This window comes from Nerophis lumbriciformis, linkage group LG19, assembly GCF_033978685.3.
Source record: "Nerophis lumbriciformis linkage group LG19, RoL_Nlum_v2.1, whole genome shotgun sequence".
In the NCBI taxonomy this organism is placed as follows: domain Eukaryota; kingdom Metazoa; phylum Chordata; class Actinopteri; order Syngnathiformes; family Syngnathidae; genus Nerophis; species Nerophis lumbriciformis.
In genome coordinates, this window is record NC_084566.2 from 7,296,921 (window position 1) to 7,322,926 (window position 26,006).

General features: G+C 38.2%; 2 protein-coding genes across 2 annotated transcripts in view; one reads left to right on the forward strand and one right to left on the reverse strand.

Annotated features, from left to right (window-relative positions):
• hvcn1 (hydrogen voltage-gated channel 1) lies at positions 1 to 13,231 on the forward strand. Its single transcript, XM_061979611.2, has 6 exons — positions 1 to 158; positions 3,449 to 3,631; positions 7,964 to 8,068; positions 8,133 to 8,364; positions 10,716 to 10,828; positions 11,885 to 13,231. Exons 2-6 carry the CDS (start codon positions 3,458 to 3,460, stop codon positions 11,939 to 11,941), a joined length of 681 nt encoding a protein of 226 aa, XP_061835595.1. The 5' UTR covers positions 1 to 158; positions 3,449 to 3,457; the 3' UTR covers positions 11,942 to 13,231.
• The window catches only part of tctn1 (tectonic family member 1), a 19,466-nt gene continuing 5,773 nt past the window's right edge, over positions 12,314 to 26,006 (reverse strand). The window contains exons 6-15 of the mRNA XM_061979608.2: positions 23,265 to 23,377; positions 17,444 to 17,464; positions 17,353 to 17,382; positions 16,525 to 16,659; positions 16,320 to 16,445; positions 15,205 to 15,293; positions 15,002 to 15,133; positions 14,766 to 14,919; positions 13,722 to 13,853; positions 12,314 to 12,460 (exon numbers count right to left, since the gene is read on the reverse strand). Coding sequence (XP_061835592.2) covers positions 12,314 to 12,460; positions 13,722 to 13,853; positions 14,766 to 14,919; positions 15,002 to 15,133; positions 15,205 to 15,293; positions 16,320 to 16,445; positions 16,525 to 16,659; positions 17,353 to 17,382; positions 17,444 to 17,464; positions 23,265 to 23,377 — 1,079 coding nt within the window. The remainder of the gene's footprint in view (positions 12,461 to 13,721; positions 13,854 to 14,765; positions 14,920 to 15,001; positions 15,134 to 15,204; positions 15,294 to 16,319; positions 16,446 to 16,524; positions 16,660 to 17,352; positions 17,383 to 17,443; positions 17,465 to 23,264; positions 23,378 to 26,006) is intronic.

The window sequence follows — 26,006 nt, forward strand, 5'->3', positions numbered from 1 at the left end:
AGTGAAGTTGGAAGTAAGGAGTGATCGAAAATGATTTCTTTCATGTGTGCATTCTAGATTTCAACTTTGTTTTCACTCAGGACCTTCTTCTTTTTCTTTTCGGTTTGGATTGCGGTTCTGTTTTGGACAACAAATACTACTACACTACTAATATCCACGTAAGAAACTTTGAACAAACTTGCTCTTTTTTTGACAAACTACGAAAAAAATGATTAGATTCTTTTTCTTTTCTTTTTAGCTTCTCAGCTAAACCGTTACTTTTAATATTACTACTAAACAGTACCTGGTACTACAACCTAGTAGAACTTGCTGTGTATTCAATTGTTTTATGAAGATTAAACGTTTATTTGTACAACAATGTTTGTACTAAATGTTAACATCTTACAGTAACACTACTGCGAACATAATGTACTATGGAGTATTGCTCTGTATTCTGATTCACTGCAAATATAATATTGCTATGAAGTACTTACTGTGTATTGACATCACTACAAAGTTGATGTTGCTGTGAAGTACTTGCTGTGTATTTAAAATTACTACAAAGTTGATGTTGCTGTGAATGAAATACTTGCTGTGTTTTCTGAGTTGCTGCAAAGGTGATGTTATAAAGTACTTGCTGTGTATTTCTGAGTTACTGCAAAGATGATTTTATGAAGTACTAGCGGTCTATTCTGCGTTACTGCAAAGATGATGTTATAAAGTACTTGCTGTGTATTTCTGAGTTACTGCAAAGATGATGTTATAAAGTACTTGCTGTGTATTTCTGAGTTACTGCAAAGATGATGTTATAAGGTACTTGCTGTGTATTCTGAGTTACTTCAAAATTGATGTTATAAAGTACTTGCTGTGTATTTCTGAGTTACTGCAAAGATGATGTTATAAGGTACTTACTGTGTATTCTGAGTTACTGCAAAGATGATGTTATAAGGTACTTGCTGTGTATTTCTGAGTTACTGCAAAGATGATGTTATTAAGTACTTGCTGTGTATTTATGAGTTACTGCAAAGATGATGTTATAAGGTACTTGCTGTGTATTCTGAGTTACTTCAAAGATGATGTTATAAAGTACTTGCTGTGTATTTCTGAGTTACTGCAAAGATGATGTTATAAGGTACTTGCTGTGTATTCTGAGTTACTGCAAAGATGATGTTATAAGGTACTTGCTGTGTATTCTGAGTTACTGCAAAGATGATGTTATAAGGTACTTGCTGTGTATTCTGAGTTACTGCAAAGATGATGTTATAAGGTACTTGCTGTGTATTCTGAGTTACTGCAAAGATGATGTTATAAGGTACTTGCTGTGTATTCTGAGTTACTGCAAAGATGATGTTATAAGGTACTTGCTGTGTATTTCTAATTTACTGCAAAGATGATGTTATAAAGTACTAGCTGTCCATTCTAAGTTACTGCAAAGATGATGTTATAAGGTACTTACTGTGTATTCTGAGTTACTGCAAAGATGATGTTATAAAGTACTTGCTGTGTATTTCTGAGTTACTGCAAAGATGATGTTATTAAGTACTTGCTGTGTATTTCTGAGTTACTGCAAAGATGATGTTATAAGGTACTTGCTGTGTATTCTGAGTTACTTCAAAGATGATGTTATAAAGTACTTGCTGTGTATTTCTGAGTTACTGCAAAGATGATGTTATAAGGTACTTGCTGTGTATTCTGAGTTACTGCAAAGATGATGTTATAAGGTACTTGCTGTGTATTCTGAGTTACTGCAAAGATGATGTTATAAGGTACTTGCTGTGTATTCTGAGTTACTGCAAAGATGATGTTATAAGGTACTTGCTGTGTATTTCTAATTTACTGCAAAGATGATGTTATAAAGTACTAGCTGTCCATTCTAAGTTACTGCAAAGATGATGTTATAAGGTACTTGCTGTGTATTCTGAGTTACTGCAAAGATGATGTTATAAGGTACTTGCTGTGTATTTCTGAGTTACTGCAAAGATGATGTTATAAGGTACTTGCTGTGTATTTCTGAGTTACTGCAAATATGATTTTATGAAGTACCGGTACTAGCTGTCCATTCTGAGTTACTGCAAATACGATGTTATAAGGTACTTGCTGTGTATTCTGAGTTACTGCAAAGATGATGTTATAAGGTACTTGCTGTGTATTCTAAATTACTGCAGATATAATGTTGCTATGACGTACTTGCTGTGTATTCTAATTTACTGCAAACATGATGTTATATAGTACTTGCAGTATTCGGAGTTACTGCAAAGATAATGTTATATAGTACTTGCTCTGTATTCTAGGTTACGGCAAATATTATATTGCTATAAAGTACTTGCTGTGTATTAGAGGTTGTGCAAAGATGATGTTATGAAGTACTTGCTCTGTATCCCAAGTTTTTGCAAAGATGATGTTATGAAGGGGCTTCACGGTGGCAGAGGGGTTAGTGCATCTGCCTCACAATACGAAGGTCCTGAGTAGTCTTGGGTTCAATCCCGGGCTCGGGATCTTTCTGTGTGGAGTTTGCATGTCCTCCCCGTGACTGCGTGGGTTCCCTCCGGGTACTCCGGCTTCCCCCCACTTCCAAAGACATGCACCTGGGGATAAGTTGATTGGCAACACTAAATTGGCCCTAGTGTGTGGATGTGAGTGTGAATGTTGTCTGTCTATCTGTGTTGGCCCTGCGATAAGGTGGCGACTTGTCCAGGGTGTACCCCACCTTCCGCCCGATTGTAGCTGAGATAGGCTCCAGCGCCCCCCGCGACCCCAAAGGGAATAAGCGGTAGAAAATGGATGGATGTTATGAAGTACTTGCTCTGTATCCCAAGTTTTTGCAAAAATGATGTTATATAGTACTTACTCTGTACACTAAGTTAATGCAAATATGATGTTGCTTTGAAGTATTAGTGTGCATTCTAAGTTAGTGCAAAAATGATGTTGCTATGAAGTACTTGCTGTGTATTCCAAGTTACTGCCAAGATAATGTTACAATAGAATAGAGAATTGGATACTTTGTCACCAAATTTGAGAGCATGGCTAAAATACGGGTGGCTAACAATACTTTTGTTAGGTGCAGTTGAAATGCAATACAACCAATAAATAACATGTTAAAAATAAATACATAATTACTAGTAAGAACAGTGGTGCAACAGTGAAAAACAGGTTAAGCTATTGGCACTTTAAAGTACTTACTGTGTATTGTAAGTAACTGCAAAAATAAAGTTAATATGAATGAAGTACTTGTTGTGTTTTATTTCATAGGGATTTTGAGTGTATTTGCCAATAAGTAGTATGAGAAATGAAAAGGAGAAGTCAAGTCAGATTGTCAAGCGTTATGAAATATTTTCATGAAGACACAATGGATGTACAAATACGTAGAAAGTACTATGTATGTTTTTCTATGACTACTTCAAAAGTTGCAGAAAGCAGGTGGGTCTGTATGAGGTAGTAAATATTTTGCTAATGTAGCGTTTTTCTGCAGATAACTGCAATGGCTCGGTATTTGAGGTTCTTCACCGCAGTAGGTGATGAGCAGCCTGAACGCTGGGAGGACGAAGAACAGCTAACTTCCTCTGATGATCTGGAACCTTCTAGAAACAACCTGCCTGAAACACTCACCTTCAGGGACTCCCTGAAAAGACTCTACACTTCTGACCGCTTCCAGGTACTACTGTGTACTTTTTACTACACTTCTGACCACTTCCAGATATTACTGTGTACGGTACTTGTTACAACACTTCTGACCGCTTCCAAGTATTACTGTATTTTTTTTACTATATTTCACTGACCGCTTCCAAGTATTACTGTGTATGTTTTACTTCACTTCTGGCTGCTTCCAATTATAACATACTTTTTACAACACTTACAGGTATTACTGTGTATTTTTATTTTTACTATAATTCTGACTGTTTCCAGGTACATCTTTGTACTTTTTACTAAAATTCTGACCGCTTCTAGCTATATTACTTTGTACTTTAACGTCACATCTGACCACTTCCAAGTATTACTGCGTACTTTTTACTACACTTCTGACCGCTTCCAAGTATTACTTTGTACTATGCAAGTACTTATTCTAGTAGCATTTACTGCACTACCTTTACAAAGCATTTTTGTCAACTGTTTCTTACAACAAAAAAACACAATACAATTGTTCATACAATAGTACTTCAGTTTTTGTTAGTTATTTGTTCCGAAAGGTCAGAAAAAAACTAAATTGTACAAAAACAAATCATAAATAAATCCATCTATCCATTTCTACCGCTTGTCCCTTTCGGGGTTGCGGGGGGTGCTGGAGCCAAATCAATTGTGTTCCAGACTATTACAAATATGAATACAAAATACTTTAAATAGACAATAATGATAGTTTTACATGCAGAAAAGAATGTGAAATACATATAAGTGAAAACATTTATAAATTCGCTTTTATAATTTTTCCTTTTAATGAAGACTACCTTTGTACTTTGTTTTTTAATTACTTGGCGAGGAGTTCGTTCTTGAATTCATTGTTTTTTCTGACCTGAGTTTTGTGAAAAGTTTTCACTTTCCTCACAGGGTAGTTGAGGCTGTTTGATGGTAAATCTGAGGAGTATACAGCTGTTCTCTTCCACATCGGTACTGACACACACTTTCTCAAAGCATGAATGCAGCAATACCACAATGACAGTATTTCATACTCACTTGCAGCCGCTCTGTATCACCACTAATACAGTAGCTACATGGACGTACAGTATATAGAAAAGATACACACCTATTTAGCTGACATTTGACCACATTGTGGTGGTGTTTGAATCCTTGTCAAACTTCAGAATGTACTTGTGACTACAGCTTGGCAATCATTACTGGAAACTCCGTAAGTGTCTTATTACTCAAACTTCCTTCACCTTATTAATCGGCTCCTCCCTGGGAATCCTTCACCTTTCTCACAATCATGTTTGCTCTACCAAGTGACCTCCTGACTGGTGACTAGTGATTATCTTGTATATCTTTCATTTGATCAATTATTGCACCACTAGTAATTATTACACCAATCTCTTTCTTACCACGCTTCTTGTCAGGGCTCTAGTAGGCCATTCCAGTCTTGTGCAGGTCTACAATCTTGTCTCTGACAGATCTTTGGTCTTGACCATGGTGGTGTAGAGCAGGGGTCCCCAAACTACGGCCCGGAGGAAATCCCAAGTTTAAAAAATAAATAAATAATCTGTCCTTTCTCATCCATTTTCTACCGCTTGGTACTCTCGGTGTCTCTGATCCGCTCAGGCAACTCATATTACCTGTTTCTCCATAAGTATGGATGTTCTCATTCTTCCAGGTCATTGTGACAATCATTGCAATTTTAACTTTAACTTTGTATTTTCTCTGTACTTTTTTGGCGTGGATTCGCAGTCCATTTACTTTCTTTCTTTTGTTTTTCTTGTTGCTTTGATGTAAGCTACCTCACTACATGGGTCTATAAGTAGCTAAGCTACAGGAATTGCTACTTGTTCAAAAAGTAGTGACGCTACCACCAAGCTACTTGAAAATGTAGTTAAGCTACGTAGTGTCGCTATATGTAGCTTGTTACTGCCCATCACTGCATACAGAATACTACATACAGTATAGTACATACATATAGTATAGTATATACAGTACAGTATAATATGTAAATATCAGTGATGTGCGGTGAGGTTGATGGCTGGTGAGGCACTGACTTCATCACAGTCAGATTTACAAACATATGAACCCTAAAGAGTATCTTATTCACCATTTGATTGGCAGCAGTTAACGGGTTATGTTTAAAAGCTCATACCAGCATTCTTCCCTGCTTGGCACTCAGCATCAAGGGTTGGAATTGGGGGTTAAATCACCAAAAATGATTCCCAGGCGCAGCGCCGCTGCTGCCCACTGCTCCCCTCACCTCCCAGGGGGTGATCAAGGGGATGGGTCAAATGCAGAGGACAAATTTCATTACACCTAGTGTGTGTGTGACAATCATTGGTACTTTAACTTAACTTTAACTTTACACATACAAACTGTAGCACACAAAAAAGCACATTTAATAAAAAAAACGTTATTATGGTCTTACCTTTACTTAGAAATTAAGTTAATGCGCCGCAACTAAAGCCCTCACTTAAACTTTCCACGTGCAAGATTGAATCTATTTAAAAAAGTGTAACCGAGGGTTTATAAATGTCGCTTATACTGTATGAAACTACAAAATAACAAACACGGAGGCTCCAGTTTACACGAGGACCACTTTATTTACCTTCTTTCAAAAACCTCCGCAACGTGACATCACTTCCGCTCTTAGCGCCTTCAAAATAAGAGCTCAAGGCATATACTGTATAACAGCGCATAACAGGAACTTAACATCACAAAGAGGAAAGCCCATGAAAATAGGTTACAAAAGTTATTTAATAAGAAGCCAAAAAGTGCAAAAACAATAATGTTCGTGTTGGAGGAGATGTGAATTAGGTACACCTGCAGTCTGCAGGTGTATATAATGTTGTGTCCCTGCAGTCATTCACAACTCCTCCAACACCAACATTATTGTTTTTGCACTTTTTGGCTTCTTATGAAATAATTTTTTAAAATAGATTCAATCTTGCACGTGGAAAGTTTAAGTGTGGGCTTTAGTTGATATAACAATTCTACGGCGGGGGTGCAGGAGGCGAGCCTCAGCCAGTGCGTCTTTTGCAGCCGTTTTATGATCGCTCAGCACAAGAAATACTTTACACACATACAGTTGTTGACAAAATACACTGTACATTATATACCTCAGCTAACTAAACTATCGAAATGTATAATATAGTTCATATAGCAATACAGTCTCACTGCACAGCAGGCCAGCAGTTAGCCGAGTCATTGCGCAATCCATGTTGCGGCACTGAGTGACGTGCCTCAACTGGCTGCTGTTCACCGCACCGTCTCTTCTCAGTATTTGAACGGCAAATGTGAAAATTCAGCGATTTTGAATACAAATAATCTAAAACTGGTGAAGTTAAATGGAAAATAACTTTATAGTATAATCACTGGATACATATAACAATTTAATTATTTTTTTTCTTTTTAAATTTTTTTTCTTTCCATGATGGCAGGTGAGGCCCTGCCTCACCTGCCCCTAGTGACTGCACGTCACTGGTAAATATAGTATACTATGTACACTATATTGTGGTTAACAATAGCGCAGTGATTGACTTATAGGACTGCAGTCAGTCTATGACCATGTAAAATAAAATTATACAATAATTGAAATGTTACAATGGAAAGATAATTAACAGCTTCTTCCAGCACTGATTCATGTAAAACTGGTTACCAAACTACTGTAATAAAATCTCAGGGCATTCAATCGATCGCAACTGGACTGTTTGGTTTGTCTTAAAAGACGTTTTGCTTCTCATCCAAGTACCGGTAGGCTTCATCAGTTCATGCTTATAGACTTACCTTGGTCAGATCTAGGACTAGATGTAGCTGCGGTCGATTGAATGCCCTGAGATTACAATGACCTTGATGAATGAGAACATCCATAGACATACTGTAATTAAAAACATCATCCCCGCGACCCCAAAGGGAATAAGCGGTAGAAAATGGATGGATGGATGGATGGATTATAATTTAAACAACAATAAACCATTGTTAGGCGTTAACCTATCCAACATATGTCAATAAGTGTAATACTTTATTTCCTGAATGTGTTCTCGTCTATGCTGTTTTCTGTCTCTACTTCTGTTTCCCTACTCTGTTTCTGTGGCAATCCCACAGAGCTTGGGTTCAGTTTGAGGTTTCTCCTTGCCTCAATTACCAACTGTTTGCTGATGTGAGGTTTAAAGTACAAGTAGCGTAGTTGTAGACCTGCTTATGTGTAGAGTGCCGTCATATACCTACTGCTTATAAAACAGGAATATATTTTTTTAATGAGAAAACTCCAAAGTAAATTGAATCCAATATTTCGTTTGAATGATCATAAATATTTGTGTTGTAACTCAATATATTCAGCAAATTGTTGGACTTCAACCAACAGGTGCTGGTGGTGTGTTTAGTGGTGTTGGATGCCATATTTGTCCTGGCTGAACTTCTCATAGATTTGTCAATAATCCAGCTACAACATGGACACATTGCAACAGAGGTAAGTGTATTTCATTCCACTATCCACTAGTGTGTGTGATGTCATGACTTAAGTGACTTGGCAGGTGTTTCACTACCTGAGCCTGGCACTTCTCACCTTCTTCATGGTGGAGCTGGCTGGCAAGCTGTTTGCGTATCACCTTGAGTTCTTCCAACATAAGTTTGAGGTGTTTGATGGCTTGGTGGTGGTGCTGTCTTTTATTCTGGACATCGTCTTCCTCTTCCATGATGATGTCTTTGACGGAATGGGTCTACTCATCCTGCTGCGTCTGTGGAGGGTGGCTAGAATAATCAATGGTCAGTACTGGAATATTGGACTGCTGATGAAAATGGATGGATGGATGATAACACTCATATTAGCATTGTTGTAGTGTGAGACTGTTTCTGCTGCTTTTAACTTGCATCACAACTTTAAAACAATTTAAACATTCTCTCCTGCCGGCCTCAATGGGTTCTAATTTGGATGGATTGTAATTTATTAATACTGCAGACCATTCATGGCAGACCAACTAAATAAGACACGCAAAATGTATTTAATTCACAAATTTTATAAAATTTCCTTTATTAAAACATTTACAATTTTAACTATAAAATATTGAACAAAGAGTACTGGTATATGAACTTTGGGGTAGCATTTTATTTTTGGAGCAGTCTTTATACTTACTAAGGCTATAACGATGAATCGATTAAATCCATTAACTTTATTAGAAAAACGCTTCAATTTGTTATCCTGCTTTGATTAATTGAATTAATGAGGGTAACTAATAAAAATAGTGGCCAGAACTTTAAATAGATACGGTTTATGCATGGCTTCTGCAATAGAGCACACACAAGACTGGTGGTGTGTGGGTGCTGTTATCTGTATGGCAGCAAACAGAGTTGTTTGTATTTTTCATGAATGCAAACATGTTAAAAGTGCAATCAATTGTTGATGACATGCATGCATTTGAAAAAAAGGAATGAAGGTTATGGAAAGCTAAAAATGGTTGTCTATTTCAATTATTTTCTGTAAAATACCCATTGAGGCTATAAAGCATGTTTTATTCGATTACTCGATTAATAAAACAAACTAATTGATAGATTACTCGAATGAACAATAGCTGCAGCCCTATTACTTACTAGTAGAGATGTTGCGATCCCGGGATAGGATCGCCTTTTTTTTTTTTAAACTGATTTGGCCCACCAATCTTCACCACAGCGCTGTCCCATTGTTTATTTGGCTACAGATTGTACTCACGTGAAAGATTCCTTCCAAAGAGATGCACGCTCAGGGAGACACAATGGCATTTCCATATTCCTGGTTACACACATGCAGGACATGCGTGAATTCCAGGAGGGTGCATGTCTTGCATGAACACTGGCTCCAATTTGTCTATTCACAGTGTGAAGCCGCTTTTAAGATACTGAGTAATCCTCACCACCATGGTGGGAAATAAACTAAGTTTCTTCCAAGCGTCATTGTCACTGGAGGCCTGGAGTTTCCAAGTGCTTGCTCATGTGAGGTTCAGTTGGTTCTTTTTTTTCTCTCTTTGGAATTCTGCTTATGGTACACGGGGGCATAACAGACAAACTGCTTCTTCCCACACCTTTTGGACGGTAGATCACTTAATCAAAAATGTGTGCTTGTGAAGTTTTAACATGATTCAAATAAAATACATTGATTGACTAGAGGAAAAGGAATGGCTAAGCAAGCCGCGTGCACGCACAGACATACACACGCACACCAAGCAAGACAACACAAGAAGTTAACCGCTGAAGCTTCAATGTAAAGAAGGGGTGATCGATCCAGTTGTCGATACGATCAATATCTAGTATCGGTATATGAATTATACTAAATTGATAGGTCAAGGAGTAATTATTTACAAGAATACTAGCAAATTCTAAATTTAATAAAATTAACTTTTTAAATATGTATTATGATTCCTTAAGTTACTCTCTCTAAAACATTTTCAGTTCTATAATCTATTGTCAAAGTATCGGAACAAGGTTGTAGGCCAAAAATGTTGATCATGACATCCCTACTTACTAGGATTCAGATTATTCATTTCCTCTTTGGATCAGCTGTGTATCCTCCTCCTCGTGTATGCAGTCAAACAAAAACGCAATTAAACACAAAAAGCAACAATACTAACAGCTTAAATAAATGTATCATGTTTTCTTATTTTTCAGTTTCTTCCTTTAAAACCAGATTTATTTACAGCAGGTGTTTTTTTTTTTTTACCTTGACACATTTCAACTTTCATCTAGTCATCAGAAGGGTCATCGAACTACTAAATAACCCTTCTAAAAATATGTGTGCTTTGCAGTGACATATCACTGGAAAGTTTTACAAATCATGAGAATTATTCTACATTAAAAAGTATCATTAGAAAACCGGTCACAGATTTCTGAGTTTCAAAAAAATTATTTGGATGTAAAATCGAGTTGTAGTTGGCCCGCACGATATAGTTTGCTTATGATTGCTTATGCCAGTTGGAGATTACGGTATGCTGACATAGCACTGCTCTTCTACATCAAACATGCTACTTATCTATTCGCCAGTGTGTTTAAACTTCATTTATTTGTACAATTTTGAGACATTGACATTGTATCTCTGAAGTTTGATCACATGAAAACACATTCTAACATTTGGTGGTAATGAATTGCAGGGATTCTTGTGTCGGTAAAAACCCGTGCAGACCAGAAGATGCACAAGCTGAAGGGAAGTTACGACCATCTTGTACAAAGAGTCACAGAACTGCAAAAACAAGCTGATCAACTCGTAAGTTTTCACTACTCTATTCTACAATTCAAAATTAATGTCTAATTTGAATTGTGAATTATCAAGGGAATTATTTTTTTTATGTTGGATCAGCAAGTTAATTTTTTTTAGGATTGAATGTTTACCTTTTTTATTAACATTTTCTCTAAAGTTAATCCCTCTTTCTGCAGCAGAGTACCATCATCTGCATCGCTCCACAATCTGATCTCGAATTAATATTGCAAAGCCACATGATCTAGCCAGTTCACAGTGTATGAACATAAGCATTAATAGTTCCATCTTGCATTTGCATTCTTTGTCTGAACTTATGCCTTTTTAGCACAACACTACTTCGTGGTGTTAAGTATTTATCAAGAGCAGTCCTTGTTTCACAAATGTGCCTTTTGCACCTGGCAGGTTTGCTAATATTCTGTGCACCAACATTTCTATGCAGTGTAGTAACTCTTCTTACCGCATCTGGGCTGTTTACTGATCCACTGGTGATCTAAGAAATGTTGTAGGACTCCCTCCAAACTTTATATTTTGCACACAAGTCTGTAGTTCCCATGTTCAAATGGTTCACTGGTGATAACTTCGGCATTGCATATCCAAAGTGTGGTACTTGCAGTCCCGCAGCAGATTGTGCTTTGGCATTATCCATCTTGTAGTTTAGCAATTTAGACGGTGAGTTGAACGTTCAGTTTGTGTCGTTCTATTTCACTCCCGACGGTTAACAAGTCCTTTTAAACTTCTTGTCGCCTCAAATGTTGTGTTGTCCAATAAAGAAACTTGTGACCCCGAAAGGGACAAGCGGTAGAAAATGGATGTGATGGATGGTGTCTCGCTTACTTCTTCTGCTACTGCACTGCTGCTGCTTCTGGGTTACTGTCCCTTTCACTTCCTGTGAACATATGACAACTACTTTACTACAATACTCAAAGTCAGCTTCATATTCATGTGTTCGAGTTAAGCACTGATGCCTGATATCAAAGTTCATACTCATGTTTTCTAGTTCTGCACTGATGTCTGATATCAAAGTTCATACTAACTTTTTTTGTTTGCTTCCATGTGTCCTAGCAACAAGACAACCAGAAGCTTCAAGCCTTGCTCAAGAGGCATGGAATCGACTTCTGACTACTATTATTATCAACAACAATATATTCCTGCCGCTTAATTATTTGTTGGATCAGTTAATCATGCATGATTATTTGACATTCCTATTTCTTAATGTACTTGCTCTGTATTAGTTACCCAAACAAACTACAGTATACAGTACTACATACTGTACTCCTGGTATCATTACTGTTACTATTTTGTAAACTCTTAAATCATCAGTATCAATATCTTCCAGTGAGGGTTGCATTGTTGAGGATACATGGATGTATAGCATGTTGATACAAGTGTTGCAAAGTAGTTACTGTAGCAACACAAATGCTACCACGCTTCCCCCAGTACTAACGTCCATTTTTAAAAAGGTGAAACAAACTTACGTTGACAGTCACTGATTCAAACAAATGGAAAAAAGAAGTCTATAGGCAGCTGGGCGTTGATAGTGGGCGTGGCTCTGTAACCAGGTAGAGCAGAAGCAGAAACTTCAAAGAAGCTCACCGAGCTCCTGATTAACACCACACTGTTGCCTCTGTTCATCAGAACCTATGAAAAGCACCAAAATGTATGTTAAGAATTTGTGCTTACAGTGTTTCCCCTAGGTTTACAAGTTTGGGGGGGACTAGCCACAAAACACATGCACACCCACACACTCGTGCAGCATAGTGACTGTAGTGCGATCACTCCTTTACATTTACATTACGAGTGTGCATGTGTAAGTGTGGCTGTGTGTGTTGGGTGCACACATGCATGGACTTCACTTCATTGTATTTTTTACTGTATATACTGCTTAGTGACAACATAAGTCATTTATACATACATTTCATATAAAATGTGTATACATTATTTCATTCAACTTAATACAGTAGTACCTCAGTTGTTCTTAGTCATTGGTTCCAAAAAGTCAGACGAAGAACAAATTTTTACAAAAACCTAATATATTTTTCCATAAAAAACAATGTAAATCCAAATAATCCCAAAATATGAAGACAAAACATATTTTCAAGAGATTGTTTTTTTGCATGTAAAACTATCAATGTAAAATACAAATAATCTGTGAAGGAAATGTATAAATTAAAATCATACATAATTTTACTTTAATTAAACACTCACTTTTACTTTTATTCAAAAAGATGGCGAAGAGAGAGGAGGGGAGGGGTCGCAGACGCCACCTTTGTACTTTATTACGGGTTCATTATTGACAACATTAGTGTTCCTCGCCTTCTTTATTAAAGTGCTGGCACTCACAACTTTCTTCGACCCCATGGTGGATTATTTTGCAGTTGAATTCAATAAAAAAAAAGTACAGAGACTGAATCACCAAAGTGTGGATTTTTTGTTTGGACACTACATTCCACCGAATGATACGCAAACGAACAGACTACTGTAGTTTGTTACATGTAATGGTTACGCATATTATAACTGATATTTAGACTGTGTAGTCCTATTTATGCTATTAATATGACGACATGTCATGTCCATATCTACACTTTTACAATTTATCATTTGTTCTCTGTATCATGTGTGGAGAATCAAATCATTATTTAATTAATTTAATGTCTTTATTTTGACTTTGTGGATTATTTTGGAGTTTTTCTATTGTTTTAAACTAAGAAAGTTTGTATAATGTAACTATGGAGGAGCAACTGCGAGACAGATGGCTTCGCTGCAGAGTATTGATTTTCCGCCCAATCCTCCTCACCATGCTAACACGCAAATGCGTGGACACACACACACTGCAGACCAAATGTAACCATGCTTTATATAGTTTAAGTATAAGTAAAGTATTTTTTAAAGTATTACTTACCAAACTGCTGCTCTTGGTTTGGATAACTTGTTTGACGCTCACAATCTGAGCTTGTGGATTCAACAAGAGTCCATATTTAGTCCATTCAATCTGTAAATCAAGTGACAAGGGGATACTGCAAACCTGGGAATCCTGCAAAGGAAATCATATTCACTCTCATAACTGTATCTTGTATATACTGCCCAGTACTTTGCAAAGTTATTGGGTCACTAAGTAAACCATTAGTACCATGATGGACTGAAGTGAACACCGATTATTCACGTCCATACTTGCTCAATGGGCCCATCACTTCTATACCGATGTAATACTGCAATTTCTATGACTTCATGCATAGTCTTATTTGGAGCCGTTCTAAATGTGTATGTCGTGCAAACTTGCCACTATTATTAATTACTTGCAAGAGGAGCCATCACAATAATTTAGGGTGCACTGGCACCGGGAACATGTTTCACACCTCCAGCACAGCAACTTTGACTGAAACAGTATGTTACTCTTTACTCCTTGATTGGAGGACACTAAGGACTGGCACAATTATACGCACATGAACAATGCAGCAGTCATAGAATTATTGCAATGCGATTGCTCCTCTCAAACTCTTAATGATAATTGACACTTGTTCAGCTGTGACGATGTGTGATATAAACGTGTTGTTTAATTTTTGTGGTAGTTCCTCTTGTAAGTCATTCATGACATCAGCCATCTTGCACAATATGAATAACATGTAACACAAATGATCAATGTGAATGCAGACCAGTGGGGGCCACGAGAGGAAGGGGGAATCATCACGTTTGAATGAACTAATTAGTCTAACTTAGGTCAAACGTTTTGTGAGTGACTTTAATTCATTTTTAAAACAAACATTTTACATGTCTGTTTTACTTTATACTGAAAAAATAAGCAATTTATTGCTGTGATCATAAAGAGAAGCAAAGGTACTGAAGTCACTCCCTAAATGTTTGGCCACGACTGTATGAACGTGTTGATTATTATTAATAATATTATTTTTGGGCCTCTGATATGCTGGTACCTTCAAAGTGTGCTTACCTTGAGATGGTAGGTGTGCTGGATGGGCACCCAGTCAAGTGCATTTTCTAATGGAGAGTTTCCAAATGCGGCAACAAACTGGGGATAGTTTTGTCCTTGCAGAACATCAAGAATGATTTGGGAAACAAGAGAGCAGTTGGTTGCATCCTCCAGTCTGCAGAAGAGCACACATCATGTACATGTACTGCATATACCAGTATCTTGACACTATAGGCTTTATGGCCAGGATGTCCTACCTTAATGTGCAGCCAGATGTTGATTCCACACCAAACAGGACAGGAGAGCGCTGCTGTGGACTGCTCAAACAGTTGTGGTGTGATGAGCTCTGGGGAATGGACAGCGTGTCTCCAAGGTTTCTCACAATTCCTGTGGGCACAACTGTCAAGGAAACACTAGTTTTTTAGGACAATTGTAAGATGCTCATGCCAATAAAGGATATTCAGAAGTCGCTCGACCAGACAGAAGAGGCTGTCCCTTCAAATAACCTGGATTCCCACTGTTCTGGTAGGCCATGTTCTCATTTTTCTCCTGTGGAAGACAGGACGGCAAAGAACTGAAATTATCACATGAAATATACAGCATCATCAGCCGGTGCATTATCAATATTATGTCCATCCATCCATCCATTTTCTACAGCTTGTCCCTTCTTTTTTTTTTTAAATTTGATTTATATAGCTCTTTTCTATCAACTAGATACTTAAAGCGCTCACAGAAAAGTGAGAACCCATCATTCATTCACTCCACATTCACACTCGGAGGTGGTAAGCTACATTTTGTATCCACAGCTGCCCTGGGATAGACTAACAGAAGCATGGCTGCCTCCGACCACCACCTATCATACATTCACCAGTGTCTAGACATATAATGTGCATACAATACAAAAACGGTGTCATTCATTCATAATTATACAAATAAAACTGCACATATAATATAAAAAAAATACAAAATTTCAACAGAAAATAAATTATTTTTTGTATTTTATTATACAAAACAAATTAAACATAGTACTTATTTTATAACTGCTTTACATTTTTGACCATGTGTCCAGACTTGAATTTGAGTGTCTAATATATGTGAGGACATTCAAAACATACTTTGTCTTCTTAAATAATGGCAGAGCAAAATATAAATAATAAATAAAATATATATAAAAAGATCCAAAAGCCCAGACCATTATGTTTATGTTTCCTTTAGCATTGTGTGCAGTGGTGTGAAGACGACCACAAACATGTGGCACAGTAAGTAGTTCCTTAAGTGTGCAGGTGTTCTACTTTCAAGTAAAAATTTTATGTTTAACAAATAAAAAGCAAAACTTTAGTCATGTGCTAAGTTCTTTCTTAAGAGGAGCAGAAATGTTTGAAAATTGAGTCTTTTTCCCAAGGCAAAGTACATGGATACAAATGATCACTACAACAAAAAAGAAGACCTAATGTATTTGACTGGTATTGATCATATCAGCAGGCATAGAACGTAGTATTGGTATTTGTATCAGACATGGAAACAGTAATAGTAACAGGTAAGTATAGTAACTGGTAAGAATGAAGTGGATGATACCTGAAGAAATGTGAGAGTAAACTCCTGCTCCAGAGACAGTGATGTTGCATGAAGGTGTGCTAGGAGCAGTTGCACAGCAGCTTTCACTACTTGACCTGCAGCACTGTACGTCACCATGTATGCAACCTGACACAAACAACAACATGTACATCCTTTTCAACACACTGTATATTCAGTAGGGATCAAATCATAGTGTTGCTCTTACCTTCAGGACAACATTAGCACACACGTTCTGATCAATCAGATGTGGATTAATGTCTTCCTCTTCATTGAGGTTGATTTCATTTTGAGTGCCAGCTAAAGATTGCAAAACAACTGAAGAGGTCTCCACAGGTACAACCTGACAATCACACACAAGGCACAAATGTTTGGAAAATACAAACTTCTTCGACTGAGGCACGCAAGTAAGAATACATTTTAGTAATTCAGCCCTAAAACAGTGTTGTCCAAAGGGCAGCCTGGGGACTATTTGCGGCCCACAGATAATTTTTAACGGCGCCTGGCACATTCTAAAAATAATATTATTAAAATTTAAAAAAGTGGATAAAATAGCAAACAGGTGTAATATAACAAGGACATCTGAACACAAAGATGACATGCAATATGTGTTTAGCTTTAAAAAAATCTATATATAGAATTTTTTTTGAAAATAAAACATTTCAAAATGGCACCCGCATCATTAGATTTTTCTAAATGTGGTCCTCAGTGAAAAAAGTTTGAGCACCCCTGCTTCAGAGAGTGAGATACCAAGCATCAGTGCTGATTGACATAACAAGTGGTACTCATTGTCCGTAAGACAAGAAGCATGGAAAACATACGTATACTGAAAGACGAACAGAAAGTCAGCCATTTTGGTTAGCAGGTGCCATTTAGTGGGGATTTGGACAGTTTGTTCTTTGTTTGGAGTCTAATCTTCGAATGCTGTTTACTTGTATTTGTAGATTATGACATGGTCCAATCAAAAACCATCTGCAGTTGGACACCTTGTATTAGTGTATTTTTTTTTACAATTTATAATCTGTTTCACACATACCGGTATTTTGAATCCAGTTGTCCATCCAAACTAAGGACAGTAGCAGGTTATTGTTTGCATCAAATTTTGACCACAAAGGAGGCGTACTTACTTTGGCACCCTCATTCTTGTGCTGCAACGACAAGACAGATACAATTGTTGAAACAGTGACACTATTTCTCACATAAAAACATTACAAAGTAATTGTAAATGATATGTATATTTGTTTAAACTTGCAGTAGTTGCAATAAACCAACTAAACCAATCTATTTCATAGCTCAACTTGTGTATTATTACAATCACTCGTTTGTTAAACTGGCCATATGTTGAAAGTTTGTACACGGTGGCAGAGGGGTTAGTGCATCTGCCTCACAATACGAAGGTCCTGAGTAGTCTTGGGTTCAATCCCGGGCTCGGGATCTTTCTGTGTGGAGTTTGCATGTTCTCCCCGTGACTGCGTGGGTTCCCTCCGGGTACTCCGGCTTCCTCCCACCTCCAAAGACATGCACCTGGGGATAGGTTGATTGGCAACACTAAATTGGCCCTAGTGTGTGGATGTGAGTGTGAATATTGTCTGTCTATCTGTGTTGGCCCTGCGATGAGGTGGCGACTTGTCCAGGGTGTACCCCGCCTTCCGCCCGATTGTAGCTGAGATAGGCTCCAGCGCCCCCCGCGACCCCAAAAGGGAATAAGCGGTAGAAAATGGATGGATGGATGGATACAATACAAGCATGTCAACTATAGGGTACATAAGTCAAATGTTTGTACGTAAGAGTTGTGCATAGGTGGGCATTTTTTAACATCTTGTACACTGACTGCACAATTAGTACATAGGTGAGTACATCTTCTACTTATAATTATGCACATTGTGTACGTAATCTGCAAGGTTTATTGTATTCCAGCATTTATTGTGTGTAATCAGGTAGGGTGTACCTCAGTTAATGAACACACACATTAGGGTGTGCATGAATACTGTTCATTAACTTGATAAATGTGACAGGAAACAGAATGCATCAAAAGGAGAAGTCAACCGTAAAGACATAGTTGTCAAATGGATGCAACAACGTTTGCAACAGCTCAACTATTGAGAAGTGAACAGTGGAAAGTAAAACATTATGTTGCAAACAGTCAACAGTTACAAGACACATAGAAAAGACAAGACAAACTCACAAAAAAGTACTATTCATTATTTATCAGCATACTCCTGTACTGCAAACTCCAATAGAGGTGTAGCCTTAGTTTGATCTAGGATGCTGATTTGGTTCAATTTGCTACAGTCAGGAAACAAAATGCAACAAAAATGCTTAGCTTTTGTGTAAACATTTTTAAATCAAACGTAAAAAACTGGCAACTGCTGGCAGGTAATTATTCAATAAATGTAATTCTCAGATTAAAAAAAATATTAAATAATACAAAATATGTTATTTTATGTTTCTTTTAAGTGAAGTGAAAGGATGTAGACAAGTACAACAGTATAAGTTTAAAGAGTGTAAATGATTAGATTATTTTATTTGTCATAAAGTACCGTACATTCTTGGTTGAAGTTCAGTATTAATAGTTCCAAAAAAGTGTCTTTACAATTTAACTTTTCAGCAGGGAACTCTCCTGAAGGAATCAATAACGTACTATCTATCTAACAAACATATTATTAAAAAAGCAAATTAATAGAAATGTGTGAGGGCTTCACGGTGGCAGAGGGGTTAGTGCATCTGCCTCACAATACGAAGGTCCTGAGTAGTCATGGGTTCAATCCCGGGCTCGGGATCTTTCTGTGTGGAGTTTGCATGTTCTCCCCGTGACTGCGTGGGTTCCCTCCGGGTACTCCGGCTTCCTCCCACTTCCAAAGACATGCACCTGGGGATAAGTTGATTGGCAACACTAAAATTGGCCCTAGTGTGTGAATGTGAGTGTGAATGTTGTCTGTCTATCTGTGTTGGCCCTGCGATGAGGTGGCGACTTGTCCAGGGTGTACCCCGCCTTCCGCCCGATTGTAGCTGAGATAGGCTCCAGCGCCCCCCGCGACCCCAAAGGGAATAAGCGGTAGAAAATGGATGGATGGATGGGTGTATCAGTGAATATCTATGTCTAATACTGGGGAAGAATACAAGTACCGGTAATTGCATTTTGTGCTGTTGCAGCAGCAAAAGGCAAAAGTAACATTGGTGCAAATGTTCTAAAGCATCCATCCATCCATTTTCTACCGCTTATTCCCTTCTAAAGCAGAGCTGTCAAATTCATTTTAGCTCAGTGGCCGCACGGAAGAAAATCTATTCCCCCCAGGGCCGGACTGGTAAAATCATGGCATGATAACTTAAAAATTCAACCACAACAATTTAAAGGGACTCTTTGCAACTTCTTCACAGTAACATTTTTCATAGCAAAAAATATAACAAGAACACTATCGGCGAGCTTATTTTACCATTAGTGGTTTAACAGAACACATTTGTTTGACAATTTTCTATACTTTTAACAATTACAAAGTTTATGTAATAAGTATTTTTACTGGCCCGAATAAAATAATTGGTGTTTACTGCAGTCACTCAACCGGTATCGTCAACACGTACACGCAGGGAGCGTGTGCAAACATAAAAAAACAGTTAAAGAGAAGCAACAGACACTTTGCAGCCATGTTGTGGTTATGATAGAATATACATTCAATGACAGCTAATGTTAGCTATCAAAATTTCTATTATTAGCTAACCACACCTAAAGCTAATGCTCGTGCATGTGTTACCTACATGCGTGTTTACGTCATTACGTACAAGAAACCGTAAGAGGGCGGGATATACTGTGTAAAATACATTGGAAAGTTGGCGCCCTCTAGGCATCTGTGTAAATGCTGCAAACAGTCCCTTTAAGAATGTATTCTGTGTTTCCCTTTGGCCCAAAATAGAACAAGCACATTCTGAAAATGTACTTATCATCCTCTTAACAAAACACTTCAAGTTAGTCAAAAAATTCTGAGGGAAAATTGGTGCATGAAGAACACAATGAATTTAGACTTTGTCTCTGTGTATCTACATAGCCATTACATTGTAAAACACATGCTATCTGGGATTGAACAAAATATAAAATAAATGATAAATAAAAACGCTTTTAGGTATCAAATACCCAATTTGTCATTTCCACATATTAATTATGTGAAAACTCAACAAACTGAGATAAAAACTATTCAATAGGGTTGAGTTACTCCCTGCCTTGTAGACATCACTGTGTATTGATAGAAAAATAAAAACTGTGCAATGCATGAACAATTTCAACAAACCAAACGTATGAACTTAAGAAACACTGTTCACTTTCTTCAAATTTCTACAGAAGACAATAATTTTCACACAACTATTTATCAAGTTGCAGTGTCTCATGCAGTATTTTAAGTGGGGTTACCAATTGTATATTTTACTCCTGAAACCTGGCACCTTTTAGCTTTCACAAGTGCATCAATATCAGGTGTGGAGTGGCAGACATTTTCAGGATGTTATTCAAGTACTTGTGCGTGAGCCTGTACTGTGTACCGAACATAATTTCTATTGAGACATCCACTGGACACATTGAGAACAGCAGTTTCTTTCATTTAAAAATTTAACTAATTTTTACACTTAGCGAACTTATCTTGCGGGCCGGATTAAACCCGTTTGCGGGCCTGATCTGGCCCGCATGTTTGACATCCCTGCTCTAACGCTTTACATATTTTACAGTGTCATGCCGCTACTATTCCCGTTTTGATGTGAACAGTGAACCTCTAAAAATTCTAACCTCACATTATTACCGACAAACTGCAGCTGTGATTGTTTGACTTTTTAAACACTGTTTGCTCTATTTTGGGAGCAGCCTGTAGGATAAAAGTGAGTGAAGCGCCACGTGGAATAGTTCTAGCTTGAACAATGACCTGGATGTCACCAGTGTTTAACTCCTACCCAGGAAGATAACTAGCTCAACCAGAGTTGTGTTTTCTCACAAAAACACTAACCCTAGTGTTTTGGCAGTACATTGTTATGTCCTGCCAAAGAAGAACGTAACAGGATCAAGACAGTGTTTCGGCATAGTAACCACTAATCAATTAGCCATCTCTAATTTGATCTATTTCTGTTTAAATGACTGTTCATACAGTGCATCTGGAAAGTATTCACAGCGCTTCACTTTTTACACGTTTTGTTGTGTTACTGCCTTATTCCACGATATAATTCATTCAATTTTGTCCTTAACATTCTGCACATTATAACATAATGACACTGAGAAAATCTTTTTTTTATTAGAATGTTTTGCAAATGTATCACAAATAAAAAAAAACTTAGAAATCACATTTACGTAAGTATTCACAGCCTTTGCTAAATACTTTGTTGATGCACCTTTGGCAGCAATCACAGCCTCAAGTCTTTTTGAATACGATGCCACCAGCTTGGCACACCTATCTTTGGGCAGTTTCTCCCATTCCTCTTTGCCCAGTCCTCTTTGCAGCACCTCTCAAGCTCCATCAGGTTGAATGGGACACGTCTGTGCGTAGTCATTTTCAGATCTCGCTAGAGACCTTGAATCGGATTCAAGTCTGGGCTTTGGTTAGGCCAGTAAAGGACATTTACAGAGTTGTCCTGAAGCCAGTCCTTTGATACATTGGCTATGTGCTTAGGGTTGTTGTCCTGCTAAAAGATTAACTGTCGCCCCAGTATGAGTTCAAGAGCCTTCTGGAGCCGGTTTTCATCCAGGGTGTCTCTGTAGATTACTGCATTTATCTTTCCGTCTATCCTAACTAGTCTCGAAGTTCCTGTCGCTGAAAAACATCCCCACAGCATGAAGCTGCCACCACAATGCTTCACTGTAGAGATCGTATCGGCCTGGTGATTAGCGGTGCCTGGTTTCCTCCAAAAATTACGCCTGGCATTCCCACTAAACAGTTCAATCTTTGTCTCATCAGATCAGAGAATTCTGTTTTTCATGGTGTAAGATTCTTTCAGGTTGGATTTTGGCAATTTTTTTTACAAGGGAATGCCTTGGGATCGGTCACTCTACCATATTCACCTGATTGGTGGATTGCTGCAGAGATGGTTGTCCTTCTGTAAGGTTCCCCTCTCTCCACAGAGGAAAAATGTAGCGCTGACAGAGTGACTATCGGGTTCTCGGTCACCTCCCTGACTAAGACCATTCTCACCCAATCGCTCGGTTTAGACAGCCGGCCAGCTCAAGGAAGAGTCCTGGTGATTCCAAACTTCTTCCATTTAGGGATGACATAGGCCACTGTACTCATTGAGACCTTCAAGGCAGCAGATATTTTCTGTACCCTTCCTCAGATTTGTGCCCTGAGACGATCCTGTCTAAGAGGTCTACAGACAATTTATTCTACTTCAATCTTGGTTGCCTCTGCCGTGCACTGTCAAGTGTGGGACCTTATATATATAGACATGTGTGTGCCTTTCCAAATCATGTCCAACCAACTGAATTTACCACAGGTGGACTCCAATTAAGCCGTGCCAACTTACGAGTTAGAAGGCATTAAAAAAAAAAATCTAAATTCAGAATGATTGAACTATTCCAACAAATAGTGCAGTTCCCCTTTAAGTCGAGCCACATGTAGAAAAGTAAGCCTCAGCAGAAGGATGCCGGCTGGAAGGCTGTTGAAGATGGACCGCTGCTAAAGGTTTGGTTTCCATTGGTTGGAAAATCTTTAGTTATGAACTAATGCTAGCAAGTAAAACCGGATGTTTTTAGGCGGATCTTACCACGTTGACTGTGGCATTTGCTACACGATCTAGCGGCCACCAGGCTCGTAACTTATATTATGTTCCCAATTTAAAGCATAACGAAAAGCCTAGAGACAACTCATATCTCAAAATACATGTAAGTTAGGGTAATCGTAATCTAAGGGACCACTGTAAACATGTATTTGTGCATGTTTTTGACAGCAACCACAGAGTGATAATGTAGCTGCAGTTTGTACTTACAGCAAAAAGACTGATCTTAGTATATGTGTCTGCTTTAAGGGCTGGTAGAGAGATGCAGTCTTTCTCCAGGTCCACCCGCCGAGAACAGCGACTTCTCATGTCCACTAGAAATGCTGTGAATACAAGGAAAAGTAGTCATAAAATTCAATCCATTTTCTTGCAGTAACATTTTGTTAGCTAATAACAAATGATGAGTCTATCCTACAGTCTATTCTACCCATTCAGACACGGAGCATGAAGGACAATTTGGTCTTCTCTGGGTCCCAGGAACAAACTGAGGAGGATACTGAAATAACTCTTAGGGATTTGTTTCAAATACCTCTACAGTATATAACTCCATAACAAAGCAATGAAAAACATCACCCTCTATCAAATACACCAAATTAGACAATGAAGACAAGACAGACGGCGGCCAAGACCCATTGTGGCGATATGTGACTTGTTAGAATATTGTAGCAAATATACATTTAAATACACTCCATATAGTTTTAAACTCAAACTGTTCGATTAAGCTAGACATAAGCTGTCTGTCTTTTCGGTCTTCCAACCAGCCACTCTATGCTTATTCTTGTTTAGAAACATGATGGCCTGCAAGACTGTGTGTTCTATTCTGTAACCCAAACTTTAGAATAATATTACATCCTATAGTTTTAAATAGATACACAACTTCCTCTTATCAACCCAACCAATGGCTCTATTTGGGCATCTCTCGATGGCCTTGTTATATCTCCTCATGGATTTTTTTTTTTTTTTCTTGGATTCACCCCCACCTTTGGAAGGACTTGTTTGGCCATGAAAGGTCTCACAGGACCCAATATTTCATGGACTATAAGAAGAAAGAAGAGTTATTGACCAAGGTTTACTCCCTTTGGCAGAAGCTGGCATTGGGGCTTTTGCGAGATTTAGACCAGTGCTGTAAAATTTACCTGTGACCTGTTTTGAATAAATCTTGCTTAGGACTTGGCTGTACACCTGTATAACAGTTAATACCAGTATATTTTAGAAAGAGTTATTTATTTGAGACAATACTGCCATACCGATATCTTTTGATGTGCCTTTGTCACGGCCGTTTGCTCTTCTCTGCCCCTGACGAGCTCAGCAAAGGGCATTCTCTTTGGCTCAAGCCTGCCTCTTGCGTGCTGACAGTACATAGGCTTCTCTGACGCACAACGACGCAACAAAAAACAATTTTCAAAGGAATATGGTGGCTAAAGTGTCGACTTTTCAACTCCCGAGTGATGCAATGATTTGGTCAGCGAATGCATTTTGGTAAGCTACAGCTTTATTTACACATACACAAATTTACTTGAGAATATATATCTCTCCTTGTAGCGACTTTATCACTAATTGCATCTGTTTATGTTGTTCACTTCTTGATAGTGACAGCAGCTATCCAAAGCTACTCTCTGCTGCTAAGTGTGTCAAACATTTAGCTACAACTTGGCTTGGAAGTGCCTCTCCCTATACCCCGCGCGGACTAACCTAGCGCAGCAGCTGGGTGGCTGAAGAGTAGTTTCAAACTGAACAGCCAGCGGCCTTAACAGCAATGAGCGAGTAGAAGCTCCATCTATAAACCTAACATTAATTAATTAACAAAAACGGTTACCTATTTTATAAGAATAAGCAACACGTTACGTTACTACTTACAACAAAAAGTAATCAGACATTCAACACTGGTTATCTCGCCATAAACACTTAGGCAACCTTAAGTATTTTGCACGTTTTGTTTAAAATACCAATATACATCACCATTTGGCCTAAAAATACCAGGATATCAGTTTTGGTCCATATCCCCCAGCCCTAATCTTGTAAAATCTTTTAGAAGGACCTGGCCTCTGACTGTTCAATAAAAGAACTTGGGGAGAGTCAAACATAACACTTCAAGCAAAAGGAGCTGGTGAAAAGCAAAGGCAGGGAGCTGAACTTATGGCTGTTTTCTGCAACATCTTTCTCTGTTCATCTTCCAAAGTCCTCCATAACATCCACTCATCCTAAACTCTGCTGTGCGTCTCCTCAGCCATTCTCCCTCCGATGACCACATCCTTCTTGTCATCCAAAAACTCCACTGGCTACCCATCCTGCAGTGTAACCAGTTCAAGATCTTCCTCCTCACCAACAAAGCCTTCTATAGCCCCACCCCCTTTTTTTTATTCTGACCTACTAGAATCCTGCGTTCCACTAAACCACAGCTGAAACTCGGGGGAATGAGCCTTTCATCGCTGCCCCTTCCTCTAGAACTCTCTTTCTTACCCATCCACACATATCACAAAGCCAAAACCTTCAAAAGACACCACTTTAAAACTAATTTTAATACTGGACCAATCATATTACAATATATGTACGCTATTTGATATTGATATACTCTTGTAAGGTTAGCTTGTTATTATGATTACGTTGGAAGTGTTTTTGAACACTTAAAAGTGCTATAGAAACAACATACATTAATATTAACATTATTAATGAGGTGGCGACTTGTCCAGGGTGTACCCCGCCTTCCGCCCGAATGCAGCTGAGATAGGCTCCCGCGACCCCGAAAGGGACAAGCGTTAGAAAATGGATGGATGGATGATTATTATAGAAGACTCATTTGTTTCTCTGCTCTGTACCAAATCAGAATATGAGCCATGCTGTGTTTTGCTTATTTAGTCCTGTTTTACCTTGCATTATTTGCAAACGATACTAAACTTTACCACTGGACCAAAAGCTGCCTTGTAAAAATATACAGTATCAGCTAAACACGCA

Excerpts from the sequence above, each read along its gene's own strand:
- hvcn1 (XM_061979611.2), top strand. The coding sequence starts at position 3,458 with ATGGCTCGGTATTTGAGGTTCTTCACCGCAGTAGGTGATGAGCAGCCT. Across the intron at positions 8,069-8,132 it reads ATGGACACATTGCAACAGAG|GTGTTTCACTACCTGAGCCT; the intron begins GTAAGTGTATTT and ends GTGACTTGGCAG. Across the intron at positions 10,829-11,884 it reads AAAAACAAGCTGATCAACTC|CAACAAGACAACCAGAAGCT; the intron begins GTAAGTTTTCAC and ends CATGTGTCCTAG.